The sequence below is a fragment of the Cricetulus griseus genome, chromosome 8 (assembly GCF_003668045.3).
Source record: "Cricetulus griseus strain 17A/GY chromosome 8, alternate assembly CriGri-PICRH-1.0, whole genome shotgun sequence".
Lineage (NCBI taxonomy): Eukaryota > Metazoa > Chordata > Mammalia > Rodentia > Cricetidae > Cricetulus > Cricetulus griseus.
The window spans coordinates 41,736,759-41,762,352 of record NC_048601.1 but is presented as its reverse complement, the minus strand read 5'-3'; the positions used below and the strand labels follow the sequence as shown (position 1 = coordinate 41,762,352).

The 25,594-nt window shown below is 36.6% G+C and overlaps 1 protein-coding gene across 1 annotated transcript in view; it reads right to left on the bottom strand.

Moving 5' to 3' along the window:
* The window catches only part of Cntn3 (contactin 3), a 296,693-nt gene that overhangs the window by 101,506 nt on the left and 169,593 nt on the right, over positions 1-25,594 (bottom strand). Inside the window, exons 5-10 of the mRNA XM_027428982.2 lie at positions 16,198-16,401; positions 15,135-15,237; positions 10,456-10,640; positions 4,492-4,628; positions 2,907-3,036; positions 422-572 (exon numbers count right to left, since the gene is read on the bottom strand). Coding sequence (XP_027284783.1) covers positions 422-572; positions 2,907-3,036; positions 4,492-4,628; positions 10,456-10,640; positions 15,135-15,237; positions 16,198-16,401 — 910 coding nt within the window. The remainder of the gene's footprint in view (positions 1-421; positions 573-2,906; positions 3,037-4,491; positions 4,629-10,455; positions 10,641-15,134; positions 15,238-16,197; positions 16,402-25,594) is intronic.

Genomic DNA, 25,594 nt, shown 5'->3' with positions numbered 1-25,594 from the left:
GAGAAAATGCAGAAAACCTTTGCTTAAATTAAATTCAGGAATAGCTAAATTATCCCAAAGTAGAAGGCACCAATATGTTCATTTCCCTTCAAGGGTCATTTTACCATCTTCTCTTTTGTCTTGGGATATAGTCTCACATATGGGCTCTGAAATCTGTAATCCTTCTGGATGGTGTCCCCAGAGGCCCACAGAAAACTGTCCTTGCCAAAGCAAAACATTTTAGGAGGAGAAAGATTGACCAGGTTTGAAAACTCTATTGATAGTTTAATGAGAGTATTAATGACAAAACAAACAGTGTTCTGTTTTGTAAACACATTACATTCTCCTGTATGCTGAAGTATTACATTCTATACTGAAAACCTACTTTGCTGGCAGACACAGGAGAGAAGAAGGCAAACCAGTGTACTAGAGGATGGAATACCTTGACTGCTCTCGCACCATCGTGTCTCCCTTCTTCCAGAAAGAAAGTGCCCTTGGAGAGGCTCTGGGTTTGCAATCCAAGATCACCAGGCTGCCCACTTGCACTTGAACCAATTTTTTCATAGGGTTCCTTGAAAAATCTGGAGCAGAAGCTAAAGGGAGAAATGGATTAATAAGAAAGATATTTTCTTTTTGTATAAATTTTTATTTAAATAAAAATCAATCTTATTTTACATTCCAATGCCAGTTCCTTCTCCCTACCATCATCCCCTGCACCCCACCAAGCCCCCATCCCACCCCTCATCCACTCAACAGATAGGGTGAGGCCTTCTATGGGGGACCATCAAAGTCTGTCACATCATTTGGGGCAGGGCCTAGGTCCTTAAGCCTTGGGGAACAAAATAGAAGAGTATGGGAGAAATATTGCAAGAGCTAGAGGACCAGGAATTCTCCTGTGAGTTTGCGCCTTCTAGCTTGACAAGGAAGCTGATTCTTGAAGTCCTGGCAATATGACTGCTTAAATAAGACCTTAACAATTCCAACAACAGTTAACTTCCCATTACAAATGGGGAAATCTCATGAGGCCCCATTCCCAGATGAAGAGCAATTAACAAGGATAAGCCCTATGGTTGGTTGTATACTACTGAGTGGTCAGTCTTAGAAACACATACATGCAAGCAACACAGAACAGACTCAGCAGGTTGTATTCATGTGTTTACTTGTTTATATGTATATGTCACAACAATAATTAAAGAAGAGGAAACTGAATTTTGAAGGGAGCTTGGGCCAGGAAAGCACATTGGTGGCTAGAAAGGAGGAGAGGGAAAAGATGTAATTATCATTTAATTAAATAAAAAGAGATGTCATTCTGAGATGGCCTTGTCAATTAAAATCCTGTGAAAATAGTTTTAGTAAGACAACAGGAATCTATATTTTGAGTATTTTTTAATTGTCACATCTTCTACTTTCCCATATGACAGCCCCGCACTGTAAAAGGCAGAAAACTATTTTGCTGAAACAGCAATTAGACTATGTCTCTGCAGGTTTTCATACTACAGAAGCAAGTGCTTCAACTTCCATCTCTGAGTGATCCTCTCCTGCTTTTGTTATAATGTAATATTTCTTGACACAGATAACAGGAGGCGGATTTTCACTGACTGTCCTGTAGTCATCCTGATACACATGAGCCATTCCCAACCTTCAGGCGCCAGAGACAAGAGATATCTTCTCCATTAGTCTTGAGTTCCTCATCATATCTTGGCACTTGGTACTCACTGCATAAGCATTTGTTGTGAGTGACTCTCACACATTATATAATATTTGGCAACCTCTCTATCTTCTACCATGTTGGCTATAGCACATAGGACTTCCAACCTTTCCGCAGTAAAACAACAAAAACTACCCTCAAATATTTCAAAGTATGCCCCAGTGTGAAACCCTTCTTACACTGAGAGCCACTGATTTAGATAAAAAGTGCCTCATATACTTCATGCCATTTGCACCAGGTCAGTAATCGGCAACGACACAAATAATGGTTCATGCGGCCAAGGATGTAGTAGTGACACTTGCATTTAAGCAAAGAAGAAAGTCATGCTTCCCTCACTGAATTCAGAACTCAAGAGAACTGGGAGGTATTCCATAGAAATGAGATAATTGTGATCCTTGAATCCTGGTTCAAGTTATGCCCAAATCTAAACTTTCCATCTTAATTTCTTGAAACAATGAGTCCTTTTCTACTTCTCCATCTTCCTCTTTTCCTTCTGTATTTCTGCGATGCTGTTAAGTTACCATTGTATTTTCAGTTTTTGCCATGCCAGTGTCTTTGTATCAATAACCTAAACACTACAAAACTCTTTCCTCAGACCTAAAGTGCAGGAAGAAGTAACAAGTCATAATCTCAAATGAATAGTGGTTAATTACACCTTCAGTACACTCCATACTTGGTCCTCCATTGGGTTCATGAAGACAAAAACTGCTTCTGAATCAAATATCACTGATTTCAACTCTGTTGTTTGCTTTTTGTGGACCAGCAATAGAGAACACCATAATCCTTGTAAGAAGCATTTCTTAGTTTAGGACACCGTGGCTGGGTAATGGTCCATTAAATGTGAAGAATCTTCTTACTCCTGGTTTAATTCAATCCTGGAACCTAATTCTGATCACCATGGCTGCTTTTCTTTGACATCATTTAAAATACATTTTTTAGAGACCAGGTCTTACTCTTATCCCAGGCTGATTGGTCATATGCCTGGCACTCTCTATTTTACTCCGCCTGACATCAACGCTGTGGCAATCCTCCTGCCTTCATCTCCTAGTTCCTGAGACTCTAGTGTGTTCTCTCATTACAAACCTTCAATATAAAATGATAGTGTGGATACTATTAGGTGTTAGAGTAGGACATAAAAAGACAATATTATAGGTTCTGGCAACAGTGGAAGATTAAAGGAAAAAAATCAAGTTTAAAGACATAAAAAATTTAGACTTACCTACAACTTTGAGCTCAGCACTGGAGTAAATGAGTCCATGCTTGTTTTCTGCTATACATTGGAACATTCCAGAGTCAGTCACATTGAGGTTGGATATTGTAAGGGCACCATTTTCTATCTGTATTCTCTCCTGGATTGAAAATAATATTTCTTGCTGATAAATAACATTTTAGGATTAAAATAAACACTGCTGCCTGAAATTTCAGTCAGACAAAAGATGTTGCTATTTTCCTCAGACTACTAGGTATTCTGACCTGAAAGGTAACCTTTTTCTTTTTTGAAATGGAAAAATGTGTTTCAGATACACAAGTAAAAATCAGAAAATAATTATCAAAACCAAAGGTGAAGTGTGTCAGCCATTTCATTTTTGTCTATGTTTAATGATTCAGACTATAAAAAATGCACTGGGATGTTGATTTTCATCTTGGGAGGTGGAAAGATTTTTCAACACAATATTTTTTTAAAGTCATGTAAGCTTAAGGCATTATAAATTCAGTGCACTAGACAGAGTGCTAAGGGAGTGCGAGGAAACCCACATACTTACCAGGGTTTTTTCCAAGTATGATGGTTATACATAGAAACATAAAGGCATGTAATTGACTTTGTACACACAAACACACAAAAAAGCAGAAATTACAAGGCTGGGGAGAGAAAGTGAATGAGAAAATAAATACACAATTCAACTACGAAGGTAGCCAACTAACAGATGTATTTACTCTCTAGATACCAGACCAAGGTACAAAACAGGGAAAGGAAAATTAAATTTCATGTTTGATTAAAGTAAAACTTTCTCTCCATTTTGATTAAAGCAAAACAGGTATGCCAAATTATTGTTTATATTAATATACTTTTTCAGTGCCAAAATCATCAATATGCCTTGACTTGCAAAGGATAAGAAATCTAAACAATTGGATGATTGATTTTGTATGATTCCCCTATGTTGTGATTTACATGTAAAATGTCTCCCTGAAGACTCTTGTGTTTGAACATGAGAAGGCTATGAAACTGGAAACCCTGGCTTTCCCAGGACAAGTGGGATGTGTGTGGGGGAGTAGTACTTGAAGGTGATATCTGCCTAGGTCCTAGCCATAGCCATAATTCCTCCTGCCTTAATCTCCCATCACACCTTCCTCATCATGATGGACTGAAACTGTATACTAAAATAAATCATTTCCTACTTTAATTGCTTCTATAGAAACCCTGTTCTTTGACACTAGGATCTAACATGCCTTGTTTTATATGTATTAAATTGTATGGATATCCATGCAGGTGTGTTCAAGGAAGCAGAGGACAACCTTGGGTATCTTGCCTTAGAGATAGTCTACCCCTTTTCCTTTTCTGTGAGACAGTGTCTTTAGCTGGAGGATACACATGTGCTTCTATCTACCTAGCCCCAGGATCCACAAGCATTAACCCTCATACTCAGCATTGTTCTTAGCATGGGCGCTGAGGATTGAACTCAGGTCCCTGGAAAAACATGCAGTTTACCCACCAAGCCTTCTCCTGAGTCCCAGTTTCTAGAGGCTAAAGGAAGAATACATTAAAAAGGCAGGAAGAGTTGGATGAAGAAGATATATTACCTTACCTCTAGTACTAAGGCATCTCCATTTTTCAGCCATCGGTAGGAGGGTTTGGGTTTCCCACTTGCCCTGCATTCCCAATAAAGACTGTCCTCCACAGCTATTTCCACGTCTCTTATAAGTTGAACCCAATGAGGTTTTGCTATAACCAAGGAACATAGATAATAGAAAGACAAGAGATTCAAATCATATAGTAAATAAAAAATGGCTTATAAATGAGTGTCAGATACAAGCTGTGATTAACATGGGCTAGACTAGAATAATATTTAGTTCATTTAATGGCTATATAAAACATCTCTAGATTTGATGATGATGTTGAAATGTGTTGTATCTTAAGCCAACTTCATTGTGCTTTCTGTATTTTTAAAATCCTGATTCAGGTATAGAAAATTACATTCCTCAAGTAAATTCTTGAATCATAAGATTATATCTCATGACAACTTCAAAATGAAAGACAGCTTCTATTGGCCTTAATGATGAACTAAATATTAATATCCATAGGAAAGAAATATCTATGACAAAGAAAAATATTTACTCCAAGTTGGAAATACCTCTGAATTAAATACAAAGCAATGAACAACTCATACAACTGTTTGTGCATTAAAATGAAAGCACCAAAAGATGGATAAGTGGCCATAATATGAATTGAGATCATCTATCAGAAAAAAGATGTAACTGAAACAACTTCAAATCATGTGTGCAAATCAGTTGGATCAAGTAAATTAATTAATTCCACTTATGTTTTGCAAGGCACCTGGAAACTGCTATTTTTGCAGATTAAAGTGACATACCACTTCAAATGGAAGCCACTCAACACACACAGTATATTAAGCCAAGTCTCAGCTTGTGTTTCAGATCCAAACCTGGGAGGTGAGATCTCTTAGCGGTTTCACATTGAATTATGCATGTGATGTGTGCCAGGGATCTGCATTTGCATCCTCCATATGGAGTGGCAGTTTATCTATTTCTGTTTAATTGTAACCACAGGAAGATTTGTCTTTCCTTTCTGTCTCCTAAAATTGTCTTTTTTTCACCACATAAAATTGAAAGGATCCTTAGCTCTTTTGTTTTTGTTGCTGAATAAAAATTGTGTTTTTTTTCTATATGAAACACAGTTAACGCAAAATGACTCCTCCTACTTTATACTAAAACTTCTTTTCCAATTTCAGAATTTCTCAGACCCACATGGAAGGGGAATACAGCTAGATTTGCACAAAAACCATTGACTAAGGCTGGAATATCCAGTGGGAATCTTCTTGGGTAATTCTGATATTCTAATCATCTTCTTCTTGAATAGAAGAATGAGTTGGTGTTCCAAACCAACTCTGAGATTAGAGCTGCCACATTCATAATGACTTTTCTCCCTTAGTCATATCTGAATGAGGTCACTTCCTACTCATCACAGGAGAAATCCATCAGGATGAAGTCTCAATTCTGAACATCTATGTCCCAAATACAAAGGCATCCACATTTGTAAAAGAAACATTACTAAAACTCAAATCACACATAAAACCTCACACACTTGTAGTAGGAGACTTCAACACCAACTCTTGCCACTAGACAGGAGCACCAGACAGAAAGTTAACAAAGAAACTAATAGTAGTCATGGCCCAATTGGGTTTAACATATCTATAGTACTTTCCATCCAAATACAAAAGAATATACCTTCTTCTCAGCACCACATGGAACCTTCTCTAAAATCAACAACATACTTGGCAACATAGAAAACCTCAACAGGTACAAAAAAATTAAAATAACCTCCTGTATCTTATCAGACCACCATGCTTTAAAGTTAGAATTCAACAACAACAACAATTGCAGAAAACCTAAAAACTCATGGAAACTGAATAATGCCCAATTGCACCACTCCTGGGTCGAGGAGGAAATAAAAAAGAAGTCAAAGATTTCCTAAAATGCAATGAGAATGAGGACACAACATATCCAAACTTATGGGACACTTTGAAAGCAGTGCTAAGAGGGAAGTCCATAGCACTAAGTTCCCACATGAAGAAACTGGAGAATAGGCACATGAGAGAATTGACAGAATAACTGAAAGCTCTAGAACACAAAGAAGCCAACACACCCCAGAGGAGTAGATGCCAGGAAATAATCAAATTCAGGGCTGAAATCAATAACATAGAAACTAGGAAAACAATATAAATAATTAATATAATGAAGAATTGGTTCTTCGAGAAAATCAACAAGATAGACAAAACTTTATCCAAAATTACTAAAGGCAAAGAGTGAACATGCAAATTAATAAAATCAGAAGTGAAAAGGAGGACATAACAACAGACACTGAGGAAACCCAAAGAATCATCAGGTTATACTTTGAAAACCTGTATTCCTCAAAATTTGAAAATCTGAAGGAAATGGACAAATTTCTGTATAGATTTCACTTACCAAAATTAAATCAATATCAGATCAGCAATTTAAACTGATCTATAACACCTTATTAAATAGAAGCACTCATCAGAAGTCTCCCAACCAAAAAAAAAAAAAAAAAAAAAAAAAAAAAAAAAAAAAAAAAGCCCAGGGACAGATGGCTTCAGTACAGAATTCTACAAGAAATTGGAGGAACAGATAATATCAATTCAGAAGGGTCATTGCCAAACTCTTTTTATGAGGCTTCAATAACCTTGGTACCCAAGCCACACAAAGACACAACTCAGAAAGAGAACCACAGACCAATATCCCTCAAGAACATTGATGCAAAAATACTGAATAAAATACTGGCATTTCGAATTCAAGAATACATCAGAGAAATCATCGACCATGCTCAAGTAGGATTCATCTCAGGGATGCAAGGATGGTTCAACATATGAAAATCCATCAATGTAATCCACTATATAAACAGACTGAAAAAAGAAAAACACACATGATCATCTCACTAGATGCTGAAAAAGCCTTTGACAAAATCCAACACCCCTTCATGATAAAGGTCTTGGAGAGATCAGGGATAACAGGAACATACCTAAACATAATAAAGGCAATATATAGTAAACCAACAGCCAACATCAAAGTAAATGGAGAGAAAAATCTACATGATTCCCCTAAAATCAGGAACAAGACAAGTCTGTCCACTCTCTCCATACCTCTTCAATATTGTCATTGAAGTTCTAGCTAGACCAATAGCTAGAAAACAAAAGGAGATCAAAGGGATACAAATTGGAAAGAAAGAAGTCAAACTTTCACTATTTGTAGATGATAAGATAGTCTACATAAGTGACCCGAAAAACTCTACCAGTGAACTCCTACAGCTGATAAACACCTTCAGCAAAGTGGCAGGACACAAGATTAACTCAAAAATACCAGTAGCCCTACTATATACAGATGATAAATGTGCTAAGAAAGAAATTAGAGAAACAATACCCTTTACAATTACCACAAATAACATAAAATACCTTGGCATAATGCTAACCAAAAAAGTGAAAGACCTGTTATCATAAGAACTATGAATCTTTAAAGAAAGAAATTAAAGAAGATTCCAGAAAATGGAATGATCTCCCATGTTCTTGGATAGGTAGATTTAACATAGTAAAAATGGAAATCTTGTCAAAAGCAGTCTACAGATTCAATGCAATCACAATCAAAATCCCAGCACAATTCTTCACAGATATTAAAAGAATAATTCTCAACTTTATAGGAAAAAACAAAAGGCCCAGGATAGCTAAAACAACCCTGTACAATAAAGGAACTTCCGGGCATCATCATCACTGACTTTAAGCTCTATTATAGAGCTATCATCCTGAAAACAGCTTGGTACTGGCACAAAAATAGACAGCTAGACCAATGGAATTGAGTTGAAAACCCTGAAATTAACCCACACTACTACGAACACCTGAGTTTTGACAAAGAAGCTAAAGTTATATGATGGAATAAAGAAAGTATCTTCAATAAATGGTGCTGGCATAACTGGATGCTGACATGTAGAAGACTGCAAATAGATCCATGCCTATTGCCATGTACAAAACTTAAGTGCAAACAGATCAAAGACTTCAACATAAATCCATCCACACTGAACCTCTTAGAAGAGAAAGTGGAAGTACCCTTCAACAAATTGGTATAAGAGACAGCTTCCTGAATATTACAGCTGTAGCACAGACACTCAGATCGACAATTAATAAATGGGATCTCCTGAAACTGAGAAGCTTCTGTAAGGCAAGGGACACAGTCAGCAAGACAAAACGGCAGCCCACAGAATGGGAAAATAGATTCACCAACCCCACATCTGACAGAGGACAGATCTCCAAAATTTACAAAGAACCCAAGAAGCTAGTCTCCAAAGCACCAAATAATCCAATGAAAATTTGGGGTATATGACTAAATAGACAATTCTCAATAGAGGAATCTAAAATGGCTCCTATTTGGGCATGGATTATGGGTCATGAAATTAAAAGCGCTGAATCATTAACACAGCCATTCTCAAGCTGTAAGTCTTGACCTTTAGTGGGTCAATCCATACTTTCACAGAGCCTGGCTAAAGCTATCTGCATATCATATAATCAGATATTTATATTATGATTCATAACAGTATCAAAATTATAGTTACAAAGTAGCAATGAAAATAATTTCTTGGTTGGGGGTTACCATAATATGAGGTACTGTATTCAGGGGTTACAACATTAGGAAGTTTGAGAACCACTGATTTAACAAGTCAGAAATTTTCTCACAGTGGTCACTTCTTCGTGTGATGTGATGGAGATGACAAACATACTGTGGAAACTAAGCTAGGGAATGAGAAAGACTCATTGTGTGGGCAACTCTGAGCTGCTCAGCCAAAAGGGTGAAGAATTTATGGTATCACCATCATCAGCACCACCACCACCATTCCCACCATTATTTCCATATCATGCCACCAACTTACAGCCACTGACATACAGGAAATATTTTTTATATTAGAATAACCATGAGTCAAGGTGAGAAAATTACAAATGACTCTTTCTATTAAAACATTTCTTCATTTTGCCCTTTACAGTTCCTAAAACCTGTGATATAAGAAACATTAATCTTGTCAGAGGTAATATATTTGGACTTCAAATTGTTGAGGGAGGATCCATAACTGTTTCTTAAGTTTTAACAGCTGTCTTAGCAAACAGTTTCATCCCCAGCAGCATTTATATGCACTGTACACACCACCATGGAAAGCTGTTTCAATTATCTGCTACTAAAATAAATAGACTATAATGCAATTTGCCCTCCATAAAATCAGTGAAATCTTACTGGGTTTACAATGTTTCTAATAATTAAATTGCAAATATATTCAATGAACTCCATTTCTGTGCATTTTACAGATGTATCGTGTAGTGTACAATAACATATTACCACTTTCAAAGCCATATTTTCATCAATAGCTAATGGCATGTTTTAAATCAAAGAAAAAGTAAAAAGACAAAAAGAATAACTAATTTTCTTAAAATAGATCTCTAAATAAAAGAAAAGTTATTGTTAATTCTTTCTTTCTTCAAATTGAGCAGTTTATCAAACAAATGTGATTACAAATTAAAGTTAGCAAATAGACTACAGATATATTATTGAGTGTGGTGGAACATGCCCATCCAAAAACACATCTTCAATTAATTTGGTTTGTCTAATGTAATAATTGTAACTTTTCCTAACAAGCATTTTTATTCTTCATTCCACATAAAGACACAAAATCACCTTTTCTAGTGAAGAAAGAGGTCAGAGCTATCTGTTATTTGATTAAGTGTGTGAAAGGTCATGCTTAGAAAAAATGAAGGATTTCATTATCATATGAATCACTTTCACACTGTAAAAGGACTATGTCTTCAAGTAGGTCTCAAAGTTGCCTTTCTTTTTAATTTCTTCCTTCTTTGATGTTTGTCCTTGATTAAAGAACAGGACAAATTAAGCCTTGATTTTCTGCTATAACTTACCCCACACACCAAAAGAGCTATGAGAGAACAAAAGGTATAAATAAGGCAACTCTCCCCACAGCTGATGCTTACCATAGTAAGTGAGCCGCCCTCTTGCCACATTTTTTCCTCTTGAGTTTTCAGCAATGCACTCATAGGATCCTGTATCTTCCTGTTGGAAGTTTGGGATTTCGAGCACACCATTGAACTTCCTCAATTTAATTTTGTTGGGAAATGGCATCCCATCACTTCTTCTCCAATTAATCTGAGGAACAGGGCTGATAAGAAAACTGTCAAGTCATTTGTTGTTCTCTGGAAATCTTAGAGACTCAAAAACAGAAAGCTTTGGTTAAGGGAGTCAAAGATACAGGTTTCAAAGGAAGAACACTTCCAGCTGTGAAGTATACAAGCATGGGCAAAGACTTAATTCTTGTTTTGAAATAGGGTCTCACTATGTAGCCCAGACTTACTGTTCATTCCTGATCCTTCTGTTATGATTCCTGAGTGATGGTAACAGGAATGTGCTACCACTCCCAGGTTTATATCTTTGAGATGATATTTTAATACCATAAACTGTTCATCTTTGCCAGTCAACTCATGCTTTAAGTATAGAAAATATGACAAATGAACAAGAAAAGTCATTTTTTTCTGACTTAGTTTATGGAGTTAATAAGACATTTTCAATTCCTCCAATATTTTTTAAAGCTTCAAAATATATTATATGTGTATATGTTCCTGAATTCAATTATTCTTTGCTTCTAAATAAACTTTAGAAAACATACAAAATCAAACAAAGATTAAGTTCATTGAAAAAAGAAACAATGCAATATTGACAATCCTTAGTTAAATTTATAAAATGGAAGAGAGAAAAACAAAGAGAAGAGAGAAGACAAAATTAGACAAAAGGTGCTGTTGTCACAACAAATTCCTGTGAAATCCAGACCATTAGTAATAAACACTTTGACAAATTATACTTCAAAAAGTTAGAAAACTTAAAAATAATGGATGAATTTGCAAATGTGCATGATCTACCAAAATTAAAGCCAGAAAACATTATGAATAATTTAGACATATAATTACAAACAATGAGATCGAAGCTATAATCTGAAGTCTCTGCATAAAGCAAACCCAGGACCAGATAGAATCAATGCTGAATTCTCTCAAATTTTTAAGGAATTTCTCATCCTGACATTGCTCAAGCATTTTGACAAAGAAGAAATGGGAATGGACACTACCAGGTTCATCCTATGAAGCCAGTGTTATCCAGATACCAAAGGTAGATAAAGACACACACACAAAATTAAATAAATAAAGAAAACTACAGACCAACGCCCCAGACTAACATATGAATAAAGAAATTCTTAACAAAGAACTTGCAAACTGAATTCAGGAACACATAAGAAGATTCTACATCATGGTTAAATGGGCTTCATTTCTGAGAAGAAAGTTGGTTCAATACGAAACTAAGTAAATTTAGCAAACCTTATGAATAAATATAAGGACAGAAATCCCATAATCACCTTGATAGTTGCCAAAAAGGCATCTCACAAAGTTCAGCATTCCATCATGATGAAAGTCATGGATATTTTAGGAAAACATGTATCATACCTTAGAATAATAAAAGGTTCACATTAAATGAACCCATAGTCAACACTACACCAAACTGGAAGAAACTGAGATCAATTTATTCAAAATGTGGCTTCAGATAAGGATGCCAGTGGTAATTTGAAAGAAAATGGCCCCCAAAGAGAGTGGCACTATTAGGAAGTGTGGCCTTGGTTTAGGAAGTTATGTCACCGTGAGGGCAGACTTTGAAGTCTCTTTTGTTCAAGCTTCCCTCAGTGTGACTGCTAGTGGACTTCCGGCTGCCTATGGTCAAGATGTAGTACTCTAAGTTCTGTCTGTTATGTTCCCAATCATGATTATAATGGACTGAACCTCTGAAACTGTAAGTGAGAATCCCCAATATTGCCAATTAAATGTATTTATCTATCTATTTATCTATTTATTTGTTTGTTCAGATTTTTATTTTATTAACATTTTTTCATTTATTTTACATACTGACCAGTTTCTGCCCCTTCCTCCTGTTCCCTCTCCTGCCTCCCATCTACCCCTACCCATCCACTCCTCCTCCAGTCTTCATCCAAAAAAGGGAAGACCTCCCAGGGGTTTGAACAAAGCATGTAGCATCAAGTTGAGGCAGGCCCAAGCTTCCCCCCATGTATCAAGGCTATGTCAGGTAATTCAGCATAGCTAACAGGTTCCCAAAAGGCAGCTAAGAGGTAGAGACAGGTCCTTATCTTTCTGCTAAGATCCTTACAAACAGACCAAGCTGCACAACTGTCATATACATGTAGAGGGCCTAGGTCAGTCCTGTACAGGGTTCATAACTGTTGGTCCAGAGTCCATCAGCTCCCAGCAGCTCAGGCCAGCTGTCTCAGTCAGTTCCCCCACCAATGTTTTCTTTATAAGAGTTGCCATGGTCATGGTGTCTCTTCACAGCAATAGTAACCCTAACTAAAAGAATGACCCTCTTACTTCTTCCATTGTATTGTGCTTAGATTAGTCTTAGCTAGAACAACAAAAACGATAAAAAACAGTACAGAGATAAAAATGGGAAATGATTTCAATCTATACCTATTTGCAGATAACATAATCATATACTTAAAAGACCCTATAAAGTCATTTTAATGAAGTTGCAAGGTACAAAATCAATATATAAAAACCAGTATCTTTTATTTATACCAACAGTGAATTTGCAGAAAATGATATTAAGACAATATGTCATTCATAATAGCTTCAAAAAATAAATTACCTAGGAGTAATCCTAGCCAAGGAGATGAAGGAAGACACTAAGCAGTGGACTGACCTCCCATGCCCCTGACTGGAATAATGAGTATCGTGACCATGGCTATACTACCAAACTTAATCTACAGATTCAATGTAACTCCTACACAAATTCCAGTGTCATTCATTAAAAATTAGAAAAAGCAATCCAAGAATTCATATCTACAAATGATCAGATTTAGCCAAAGAAATCCTAAGGAGAAAATATCTAATTGGGTGCACCAAAAATATTTGACTTCAAATTACAATGCTGAATTACAAAAAGACAGGTAGACAAGTGGAAGAGACTAGAGGACCTGATATAACAAGCAAAGCTGTGGCCCCAGAATAATGTCGAAAACATATAGAAAGAAGACAGCTTATTCAAGAGATTGTGCTGGCAAAACTGGATATTCACAGGCAGAAGGATGAAATTTGATTCAAAATTGTTACCCTATACCAAAACATCTTAAAGCACATCAAAGACTTCAACTTAAAATCTGAAATACTAAAACTTCTATAGGGGCCGGGTGTTGGTGGTGCACGCCTTTAATATCAGCACTCGGGAGGCAGAGGCAGGCAGATCTCTGTGAGTTCGAGACCAGCCTGATCTACAAGAGCTAGTTCCAGGACAGCCTCCAAAGCCACAGAGAAACCCTGTCTCAAAACACCAAAAAAAAAAAAAAAATTAAAAAAAAAACTTCTTTAGGAAAACATTGAAATACAGATACAGGCAAGAACTTTCAGAACATATCTGGTCCAGGGGACCAGCCCCAAGAATCACTAAACAGTACTGCATGAAATTAAAAGGCTTCTACAAGGCAATGAAACTATAAACAGAGTCAACAGCCTACACAATGGAAGACAATCCTTACAAGCTATGTCTATGACGAGGGCTAATATTACAAATTTACAAAGAATTACAAAGATTAAACATCAGTGAAAAGAAATTGCCAATTAAAAATGGATAATGGAATAATCAGGCAGTTATCACAAGAAAAACAAATGTTAATAATATTTTTTAAAATACCTAATTGATTATCACAGAAGTGCAAGCTGAAACTATTCTGAGATACCAGCCATATTGCAATCAAAGAAATCAGACAACAGATAATAGGATGTTGAGAAAGAGAAACCCTTATTATGGCTGGTGAAAATGCAAACTAGTACAGATAATATAAAATCAGTAGAGAGGTTTAACAAAAATAAAATAAACAAAAACAGAATGAATATAAAACTCAATTATACGTGCTTTGGGCATATACCCAAGGGATTCCATACCCTATGACAGAGATACTTCCTCATCCATGTTTACTGATACTCTATTTGGGATATCAAAGAAATGCAACCAGCCTAGATGAGATTATGGTACATAATCAGAATGAAATTTACTCAGTTGTAAAGAAAATGAAATTTGCAGGGAAATCAATCTGAAATGCATTGTATTATATGAGTTGATTCAAAATCAGAAAGATAAGAACCATATGTTCTTCATAAATGGATTCTAACCTGTAAAGTATATACGTGTATGTGTTTTTAAACACACACACACACACACACACACACACACACACACACACACACACACACACACTTAGTTATAGTCTTAAAATCAAAAAAGGACATCAAGAGAGGGAAAATTACTTGATGAAGAAGGGTGAGGTAGGCAAATACACACACACAGCATGAAGGAGGTGAAGAGAGATGATTGGGTAAAAGTAGGATCACGTGTTGCAGAGAATGGAAGAGAGATGGGGGAAGGAAATCTATCAAAAGTATTCATTTTTAATTCCATAGTGAGACTGATCTAATATCTTGCATTATAACTTTGAATAAAAATGTTTTAAAGGTATAAATAAAAGTAAATAATGCTACCAAGAAAAAATAGAACCCACCTCCCCTCCCCATAGTAACCTAACAACATGTGGGATTGTTAAAGAACTTACTTCCCAAGGGCGAAACATTCCAACTTCACAGTTGAACCTTTAGCTGCTGGAAGAGTCTCGGGAAACTGGACTTCTATTTTAGGTTCATATTCACCCATGACACCTGTGAATTCACAATACAATATTGGAAGTGTTAGTGTTTCCTATGGCATCATTTTGTGTTTGTTAATAAAAATTTATTTGGCTCCCCTTTGAGCCTACTACTACTTTTAGTGATTGAAATGGTTCACTGGTACTAACCTTGGTCAAACATGCAAGGAATAACATTTTAGAACTCTGGATTCAAGGAGTCAAAAATACTGCAACATGCAATATATTTTAAAGAACATCGTTGAAATGCTATATTCAATGTGAACATACCTATTTAAGTTTATATCTGCAATATATTAATAATCTCTGAAATTTCCTATTTTACAAAGATTATAGGAAGGAATTTGCTAAATGGTAGCCTCATCACATACATGTCAATCTGAAATATATTGAATGGCTCCCTGGAATCAAAACATGGTGATTTAACATGTGGGAGTGTTCTGATTCCATTATTCCTGACTGAAAAGTGCTTCCATATTCGTTTGCAAGGCATTATGCTGTATGAGATATGATTTAGTTTAATAAGTCAGCTGCCCAGGCTTATAAATTGGCACCCCCTCTTTTTCCTCTTCAAAATCCCATGTAGTCCATGCTGGTCTTAAACTCACTGTGAGGCCAAAAATGACTTTGAACTTCTGAAACTGTTATTGTTCTGTCTCCAGCTGTGCAATTATAGGCATGTACCACCATATCCATTTTGTGCAGTTCTGAGGATCAAACCCAGGGCTGTGTACATGTTAGGCAATTATTCTTTGGGCGAGCTTTAGCTCCAGCTCCTAAATTGGCTTTCTCCTGAATCTTAGATACACTTTCAGCAGTGATTAAGGAGATAATGCCACAGAATTTTTCTTTTATGATTTTATTTTAGTGAGACTTTTTATCTTATCACAGAACACTCCAAACTTTAAATAGTTTCAAGCTGATCAAAATGAAAACAAGTGACTTCATGGGCATTCCATTTTAGGTCTCTTACCATCAGAGCGTAGCACCAAAGGGGTTGGGGAGCCCAATACTCTGGCGTTTGTCACAGTGCTAGTCACCACACATGTGTAATTTCCCACATCAGATGATTCCACCTTAGCTATGTAGAGGTGCCCTGTCTCTTGAGAGACAAATCTCCGACTGTCTTCTTCAACAAATGATGGATACTCGTTGAAGACCCAAGCATATGATAGTTCTAACAAAGTTAAGAAGAAATACATTTCATTACTTAGCAAAGTGTGCCAGACTCAGTTAGAGTACAAAAGTGATGTATTTCTTGAAGTCATGTAGGAGAGCACTTAGGGAAATGATTCAGCATTCATTTTATATTATGATGGAGAACACTGCTGATTGGCTGATTGGCATTCTAGTGTACATAGCATCTTTGCTTTCTTCCTTGTCCCTGTTCTGGGTTATGCTTTTATATACCTGGCTGGCTTTGTTCTTGCTCCCCTTTAATTTGTGTCTCTATAATTCTATATGTCTACACTAGCAATCATATAATAGCAATTCCTAGCATCAAACTTATCACAGCTCCTTAGCTTCTTATGAGTTAACACAGAATGATGCAATCTCAACATTATGTCCCTCCCACAAACTTCCAGGCTCCAGGTTTCTCTGGCTCCTGGGTCTTTGTTTATGCTGCTCTGGAGCCTACAAAGACTTTTGTCTTGCTTGCTTTTTTCTTCCTCCCTCCATCCCTCTGTCCCTCTTTATTTCTCTCTCTTTCTTTAAATCTTTCTTAAAAGACACAATAGACCCTGATGACCCTCACACTCCCTGGGGAGCAGAAAGGTTATATAATAGGTAGGGTTTTAGTTGGGGGTGGTAGGAGTAGAGGGGAGGGAGAGGGAACTGGGATTGTCATGTAAAACAATCTTGTTTCTAATTCAAATAAAAAACAAAACAAAACAAAACAAAAAATCTTTCTTTACTTATTTCTTTCTCTCTTTCTTTCTATTTTTGGGGGTGAATAGTCATATATTCATCATGTGTACTATTGATCTCTCTATAAAGACTTTTTATACAAGTAAATAATATAATTTGACCATGTTCTCACATGTGCCAATCCTATACTTTTGCTCCTCCCCCTTTCCTGATGAGTTTCATTTCTATTTTCTTGTCATATACACATAGTGGTTTATGTATCTATGTGAAATCTAGGATCTACAAATGTAAGAGACTCTATATACTGTTTGTGGGAATGTGACTTAGTGTAGTCACCATGGACTGGACCCTCAGAAAATTAAAAAAGATTTACCCCTGAAGACCACCTATGGAAGGCTTCACCCTCCCTGGGGAGCAGAAAGGTTATGCGATAGTTAGGGTTTTAGTTGGGTAGTGGTAGGGGTATATGGGAGCGAGTGGGAACTGGGTTTGACATGTAAAACAATCTTGTTTCTAATTCAAATAAAAAAATGAAAAATATTTGCCATATGATCTATATATACCACATTAGGTCTTTACAAGGAAACCACTAGGTAAACATTAGAGAGGAATTTTTGTATGTTGATGTTTTCAAAAGCATTATTTATAACAACTAAGTTTTGGTCTCTTTCTATAGATGTATTAATGAAGAAAATATGAACAAAATGGAACTTTTTCAGTTATAAAGAAGAATGAAATTTGGCCATTTTCAGTAACATAGATGGCTCTTTCTTTTGTTTCCTCTTCTTGAAGCATCAAACCTCATTCAGCTGACATAATATCAAGAGGCTCATACAATAATATCAGTCACCTCCAAAGAACAATATCTAAGCTTCAGTCCATGTTCAAGAGTGACTCCAAAGAATTTATTTTAGTTTTAATTTTGTGTGTGTGTGTGTGTGTGTGTGTGTGTGTGTGTGTGTGTGTGTGTGTGCGTGTGTGTATGTGTGTTTGTGTGTGTGTGTTTACACGTACCTTCAGAGGCCAAAATAGGTCACAAGACCCACTGAACTGGAGTTAAAGTTAGTTGTGAGCTGATAGACATAGATGAAGGGAACAGGAGTCCAGTCCTTTGAAAGAGTAGTGTGTGCTCTTAATTGCTAGGCCACCATTCAACCCCCTAGGGAAACTCTGAAGTTTATTCTAAAGTAAACATTCTTTGATGCAAGATGTAATAAATACCTCCTCAATTGTCCCTTTGATAATAACAAAATGATGTCAATTATTCATTTTCATCTGTGGTGCTGGGAATCAAACCCAGGACCTGGCACATACTTCCAAGTTCTCTACCATGAGTCGTATCCTCAACCTTGATCTCAGTTTTAAGCCAACTGCTCCTATTTCTACTTGGCAGCTAAAACATTTAATGCATTTAACAGGTCCAAAGTAAGCATTTGTTGAGTCAAAGGATATATTATGCTATAAGCTATGAGAAAAAAGTCTACTAGGAATATCGTTACCAACTGTGAGGCAGTGAAAACAACTGTTTATTAAGGAAGTATGCTCTCTTCTACAAGAATGACATCTAAACAGTATTAGGCTTCTGGGCTTTAGATCCTCAAAGAATAGAGAGCTAAGTGTTATAAGGCATAGTTTCTGTTTTTTTTTCTACTGGCTTTCTTCTTCCTTGGCTCTGTTTTCTTTTGCAATTACACTAACCTTACTTCCCTGGTTAATTTCTGTAAAAGTCTTCTAAAAGATTTTTTTGAAAACATGTGCTATCAATACAAATTTAATGAGGTCCAAGTAAAAATAGATTTGAAGCACAATTATAATTGTGAAGTATCTTTTCTTTTGGGAAAGAATGGACAATTACCTGCTATAAAGCACAGTGACATGATGTGCCAAGTTTGGTTGGGAGATGCTATGAGTTTCAGGGGAAAGGGGTGTGAATTTCTTTCATGACTGAAGAATAGACATAAGTATCAAGAGAATACTAAAACACACAAGGATGAAAGCCCTCCAGGGAGAGCACTAAACATATAAAAGAGCAGCAGAGTAAGAACACCTGAAGAGCTTGGCAGTAACAGTCCATGGTGAGGCCAGTAACAAGGTTCTATTTTAACTTTGGAAATACACTGAGCATGGTGCATTCATAAACACTGATTTCTTTTTCTAAATACTGAAGACTATTTTAGGATGGTCTAAGTCAACAGTGAGATAGGAAATTCCAAAGTTGCTCGTTGAACTTTATGGAAAAAAAAAACCCTCAAACACTATTCCCCTTAGTCTCTTGCCTACCCCCATGCTACTTATTACCCCTATAATTACCCACATAAATCTTAGAGAAAAATAATGCTGAAAATACAGAATAAGCGTCTTTTGCAGTTGGTAAAACTGGCTGCAGCAGCAGCAATGACTCTTTATGGTTCTCCTGTGGATCTCAGCCAACCCTCACCTTTCAGATGTCCCCTCCACCTTATTTTTGTTTAATGCAGACAACACATTCTTTCTCTGTTTATTAAACTGCTCAAGACACTGGGTTAATACAGGAGGCTTCTATTTATTATCTAGACAGATTAAAACTTTGTCTCTAGTATAGGATTTGGGCAGATTATCTAGAATAGGGATAATTTGAAGAAAGAATTTAGTGTAAGGGTCAGAAAACCTAACATACAGTAAATTTGTGCAAGCAAGTATTTTAACATGAATCTGTATCAACAATAGGTATATGTAATGTCTTGGAAAAATATCACAAGTGTAACTTTAAAATTCATTGAAAAATAATCTGTATTACATGACTCCACTTACTGTTTTTCTTCTCATCATATAAATACTAGCACTTAAAACAATACAGTATTTTAATATCATTGGGAATATGATGTTTTTGTCTCTGTCATAGTAACTACGTATCTAGGGAAAAAGATAAAGAAAGAAAAATCAAACATGTCTGTGTGTACCTCTGGGGTACTCTGGTAGGCATAGAGGCTCCACTCAGATCCCACTGAAGAGAACCTGTTGCAGAGAAGATAGATAAATGTCTTCTACTTGCATACTAGAGGCAGCTGCTGTGGCCACATCATTCTCACTACCTGAACTCATTGAGACTGCTAATGCTCCATGTAGGGTTTTCCTAATGGGCAACTGTGTTTGGAACAATGCATAGAGAAATGCTCAAAATATTTGCAGATCTTTACTGCAGTTTGACTCTTCTCTTTGTCCACAGATATGTGAACTGATTCTCAGTCTGTTCTTCTTCCCAACTCTAATCCCTCTCCTTTATGCTGTTACAGGTCCTCTTTTGTAATCCTTTTCAAATCTGATTCCTTAATCTTATTCAGTATTTCCTTCCTGGAAACCTGAACTGACTTGATTGCTGATATTGAACAACAGACTTTTCTGTATTTAAAACTGCCCTTCCCTTTGATCTGGAGGGAGAGTCTATTCAGGATCATACACTTCCTTTCCCAGGGATAATTGCTCTTCTCTTTATTAACCCTCACTCACTTCTAGGTTTCTCATATATGTTGGCATTTGTCCTATAGACTAGTAAAGCTCTTCAGTACTCCTGTGTGAAACATTATAAGACTCTCTGCCTCTGACAATTACACAGGGGGAAAAAAAGGTGAAACTGGTTTACTTTTAATGCAAATCTTAACTCTATGAGGTAAATTAATGAGTAGAAGGTAGAAAAGCCACATGATCTAAAGGACAAATGGCAAGAAACTGCTGTGTGCAGCAGTGAGGACTCACACTCTCCCTTCAGGAGTTAGTGTCATCAGGCAGGCACAGGATTCTATCACAGCCTCTAAATTACAGAGATGAACTCCAGCCTCAAACGTCAACCAGTCCTAATTTATATACAATCTTCATTAAACAACACATCATAAATATCTTTACAGTGTAAAAGGCAATGTTGAAGTTTCCTAAGCACTCCCTTTCTCTAAATATTCCAACAGTAGAGCTTCTATAATGCTGTTAGGTATGGAAGTGAATAATAAAACAGAGATCCACTCTAGTACAGCCACAAAATTCCAGAGAATAATGATTCTTGATCACAAAAATGAAAACAAGGATAAGAAACAGAAGTATGGAGAGGAGGCCTTGTATCTGGAAGAAGAAATACTTGAAATAGACTTTTAGATGCAAATACAGGGCTTTCTAATATCTAAATCAAAGCTCAAGACTTTTGGTGAATATTTGTGGATTATGCAGAATAACAGACCCTAGTACTCCACACCCAGCCCTGCAAATCTAGGGATATGTCATTAGACATAGAAGAAGGACTCTGCAGATGGAGGTAACACAGGGCATTGAGATGGAAAGGTTTTCCTGGATTACCTGAGAGGGTCAAGAGTCACTGTAAGGATGATAATGAGCAAGAGGCAGAAGGATTACAGGTAAACAGAAGAAATTCTGCCAACCAAGGCATGAGTTTCCACTACCACAGACAGATATTTTACCATACCATATTCTGGAAAAGGCTGTTAAGCCAGGCCATACAAGGCAGGTTACAGGGATTCCCTCCAAAAGAACAGCAGGAATGCATATATGCCTACATCTTTTTGTTTAAGCCAAGGAAACTGATCATTTGATTCTGGACTTCTATATATTTGTGTTACTCATTTTGCAAAAATTTGTCAATGCAGCACTGGGGTAGCTATACACCTGGCCAAGGGACTATGTTAAAAACATGCTGTTAAGGACATTGCAGTGAACCTGAACATGCCTAATGTAATCAATCACCAGGTTCCTTCTAAGGAAAGACACACCGGAAGGTCAGAGAAAGGGCTGACTAATGAGCAGAAGTCTGAGGGAGGTGATTACTTGCTGGAGGCCAAGAGCCAAGGAATATAGGCAGCCACTGGCAGCTGCCAAAAGCAAGGGCACTGAAAGCTTGGCCAAGGTTCTGGGAAAGAATTCAGCACAGGCAATTCCCAGTACCGTGCTGTCAATCTCAGGAAATTCCTGTTGTACTTCAGTGTTATACAACAAATTCATGCTGGTTTTAGTAGCTATGTTGTGGATTAGTAACAGCTATAATAGGAAATCTGCATATATGATAATAGTCAACAACAAATAAATATTTACAATCTCTCCTGGATTTATTTCTGTAGTTGTTATGAAATACCATGCCAAATGCAGTTTAGGGGAGAAAGGGTTTATTTTGGCCCACAATTCCAGATTACAGTCCATCATTGTGGAAGTTAAGATAGGAACATGGAGAGCTGGCCACAGCCATAGTCAAGAGCAATTAGAATGCATGCATACTCAGAAATGCTGTCTCCTCTCTACACTTACACAGTCCAGGACCCAAAACCAAGCACACAGTGCTGCCACAATGGGAAAAACTTCCACCTCAATTAAAGCAGCCCAAACAATCCTCACAAATACACTCATGGGCTGAAAATGTCTAGATGTCTTAACAAGACTGTCCTTGGGTGACTCTAGATCATGTAAGTTGGCAGTTGAAAGTAGCCATAACACAATGCTATGTATTTTGAATAAAATTCTCTAAATAATAGAAATCAAAACAGATTTTATGATACAGGAGTTAGTGAGCCAAAGTAGGGAATCATATTTGAAACAATTCATGATAAATCTTCATACAAAGAAGGATTGGTATGGAATATTACAAAAGAGAAAAACAACTACAACTCTCAAAGTCAACTAGGTACTACTTTTCATAAATATTCAGATCATTAAAGACCTAGGGAATTGATTCCCATCTATGTGTAATTCTACCCACAGTGTCCTGAGACATGAGTAGGAGTCTGAACCACCCCTATTGCATGTAGACATTTTTGTCTTAAGGGAACGATCTAAATCAAGTTTTCATTTGCTACTGTATGGATGTGTTAAAATGGTAGCTTACAGGTCTGATTAAAGACATTTGAGAATTATGTGATTTATTATATTCTGAAAAATGTAACAATATCTACTGTAATACTATGAGAGTTTACTTATAAAAAAATCTTCATTTGTAATAAATGTTAATTGTGTAATGAAAAGCCAAATATAAATCATTTCAGTACCCATTGGGAGGATTCAGAATCATTTTATTGAAAATGAGGAATAAGCTAGAAGCTATACTAAAAATTATATTTCATAGTCACCCACAAACTAGGCTTTACAAAACCTTTCACAATCTCTGAGGAAAACATAAACACACTATGGTTAAAAACTTGACTGGTATGCTTTCTATTAACAAACCTGTAAGTGTATTAGAAATAGCATTTTTTTTTAACTAGGGGCAAAGAGTGTCTAACAATATCTACTGTAATACTATGAGAGTTTACTTATAAAAAATCTTCATTTGTAATAAATGTTAATTGTGTAATGAAAAGCCAAATATAAATCATTTCAGTACCCATTGGGAGGATTCAGAATCATTTTATTGAAAATGAGGAATAAGCTAGAAGCTATACTAAAAATTATATTTCATAGTCACCCACAAACTAGGCTTTACAAAACCTTTCACAATCTCTGAGGAAAACATAAACACACTATGGTTAAAAACTTGACTGGTATGCTTTCTATTAACAAACCTGTAAGTGTATTAGGAATAGCATTTTTTTTAACTAGGGGCAAAGAGTGTCTAACAATCAAAGCCATAAATAAAGAGAATAAAATTTGAAATTCTGCATTCTGAAAAGTAGTCCATGATGGATGATGTTACTTTGTCAGCCACATTCCTTCCTATGTCATTGAAGTGTACAACTAGTCAATTTAACATGAAATATGCCACTCTGGTGTTTACCTGGAGAAATATTAATGCACACACTATGGACATTTGAAGGTTTGTTTCTAGTTCCATTATGAAATTCTATTACAAAGGAGATTTAATCCTGAGCCCAGGCATTTTCTAGAAGAAATTCTGTCGAGCAAAAATGCAGTTAGGCAAAACTGTAAAAGTAACTCGGGCCATTTTCTATGGTGCCAACTGGGGAAGTCTGACCTATTTTTAAGATGAGACATATTTAAAAGTGCAGGGAAGCATACTTGATGTCATTCAAGATTTTATCAGTGATTCACACAATTGAAAAGGGAATTCTGCTCTGAGGTTTATAGGTAATACCACTTGGCTGACAGGCTGGGATTCAGTGCACACCTCACAATCTAAAACAAGGTAAAAACTAGAAAGAATGGTCAGGTGTTAGGAGCTGGCATGAGGCATCAGAGACATTTCTAACATTTCAGGAGGCTGTTCTTCAAAAGCTGTTTTATAAATTGCTATGCTATACAGCATATACAGCAGGTTTCTCTGGGTCATTAGGAATATCTACTGAATGAATTTTGGCTTTGAGCCCTAGTAAGTCTGACTTGTGAGTTTCTAACCAGAACTGTATTAAGAACTGAAATTATGATGCTTTTAGGCTAGCCCCAGGCTGACAGTTAGGATCCTGTAGACAACTAGGAGCCAAGCCCAATTCTCAATTGCTTGTAAACTCAATAGTTTGGAGCATTCTTCCCCCTCCCTCTCCTCTCCCTCTCTCTGAGTTGCCCCATCTTTTCTCTGGTACCGTTGACATTGTCACTGATACGATGAAGTTCCTGCCTCCATATGTTCAGGGCATCTGTAAAGTCTACTGTGTATTACTTTCTTTGTGATATGCATTCTTTTTCTCATGTTATTTTCCCCTGTCCAATCACCGTGTCAGCATGTTTACACTGGATTAACCTTATTCTTCCTTCTTTTATCCAAGGGGATCTCAAAACAGGAGGGTAAAAATTGGAACCATATTCAATCGCAGACTGTCTATCAGTAGCTTTGCATACCCAAGGAGAAGTGACAAAATCATTGCAGTGCTTTGACTGAAATACATCCTTCCTCCCACAAAACTGGTGCAGAAATATCATTGTTAAAGAAATCAGTTTACATTTCCATGGTGGGAAGGGGTAAGTTTAAAAGAACTAGGGATAATTATTGTGAGATTTATGTATACATATGATAAGTTGTTCAGGCCCCAGATAGAATCTTCAAGGAACTTAATCCTCAGTTTACATGGAATAGGATTTCCAGGTATGATGTTGGGACTGAGGAAGAAAACAACAGAACAACAGTTAAAAACATTTGTGACAAAGAAACCCTTGGCTAAACCAACTCAAAGGAAGAAGGATTTCTTTTCACTCACAATATTAGGTACTGTCATGACAAGGAAACCATGCAAACAGAAATGTGAGGCAGCCAGTTACACCCTGTAGAACAGTCAGGGATCAGAAAAGGAGGATGCTTGAGCTCAGCTGCCTTTCTGCTTCATCCCTTTTCTGATCCCAGCCCAGTTGTGCTACCCACATTCACAGTAGGTCTTCTGCCTCAATTAATCCTTTCTAGAGAGATGTTTTCTTAAGACAATCAAGTTGATATACCACCATGACAGTATATAAGACAGAATTTGCTGTTTCTCCATTTTTATTATATTAAGAGTTCAAAGACCCTGAAAAAATATTAGAAAGCAATTTTAAGATTAGTTCCAAACTAATGCAGGAACTTATTGGTTTCACAACCAAACAGTGAAACA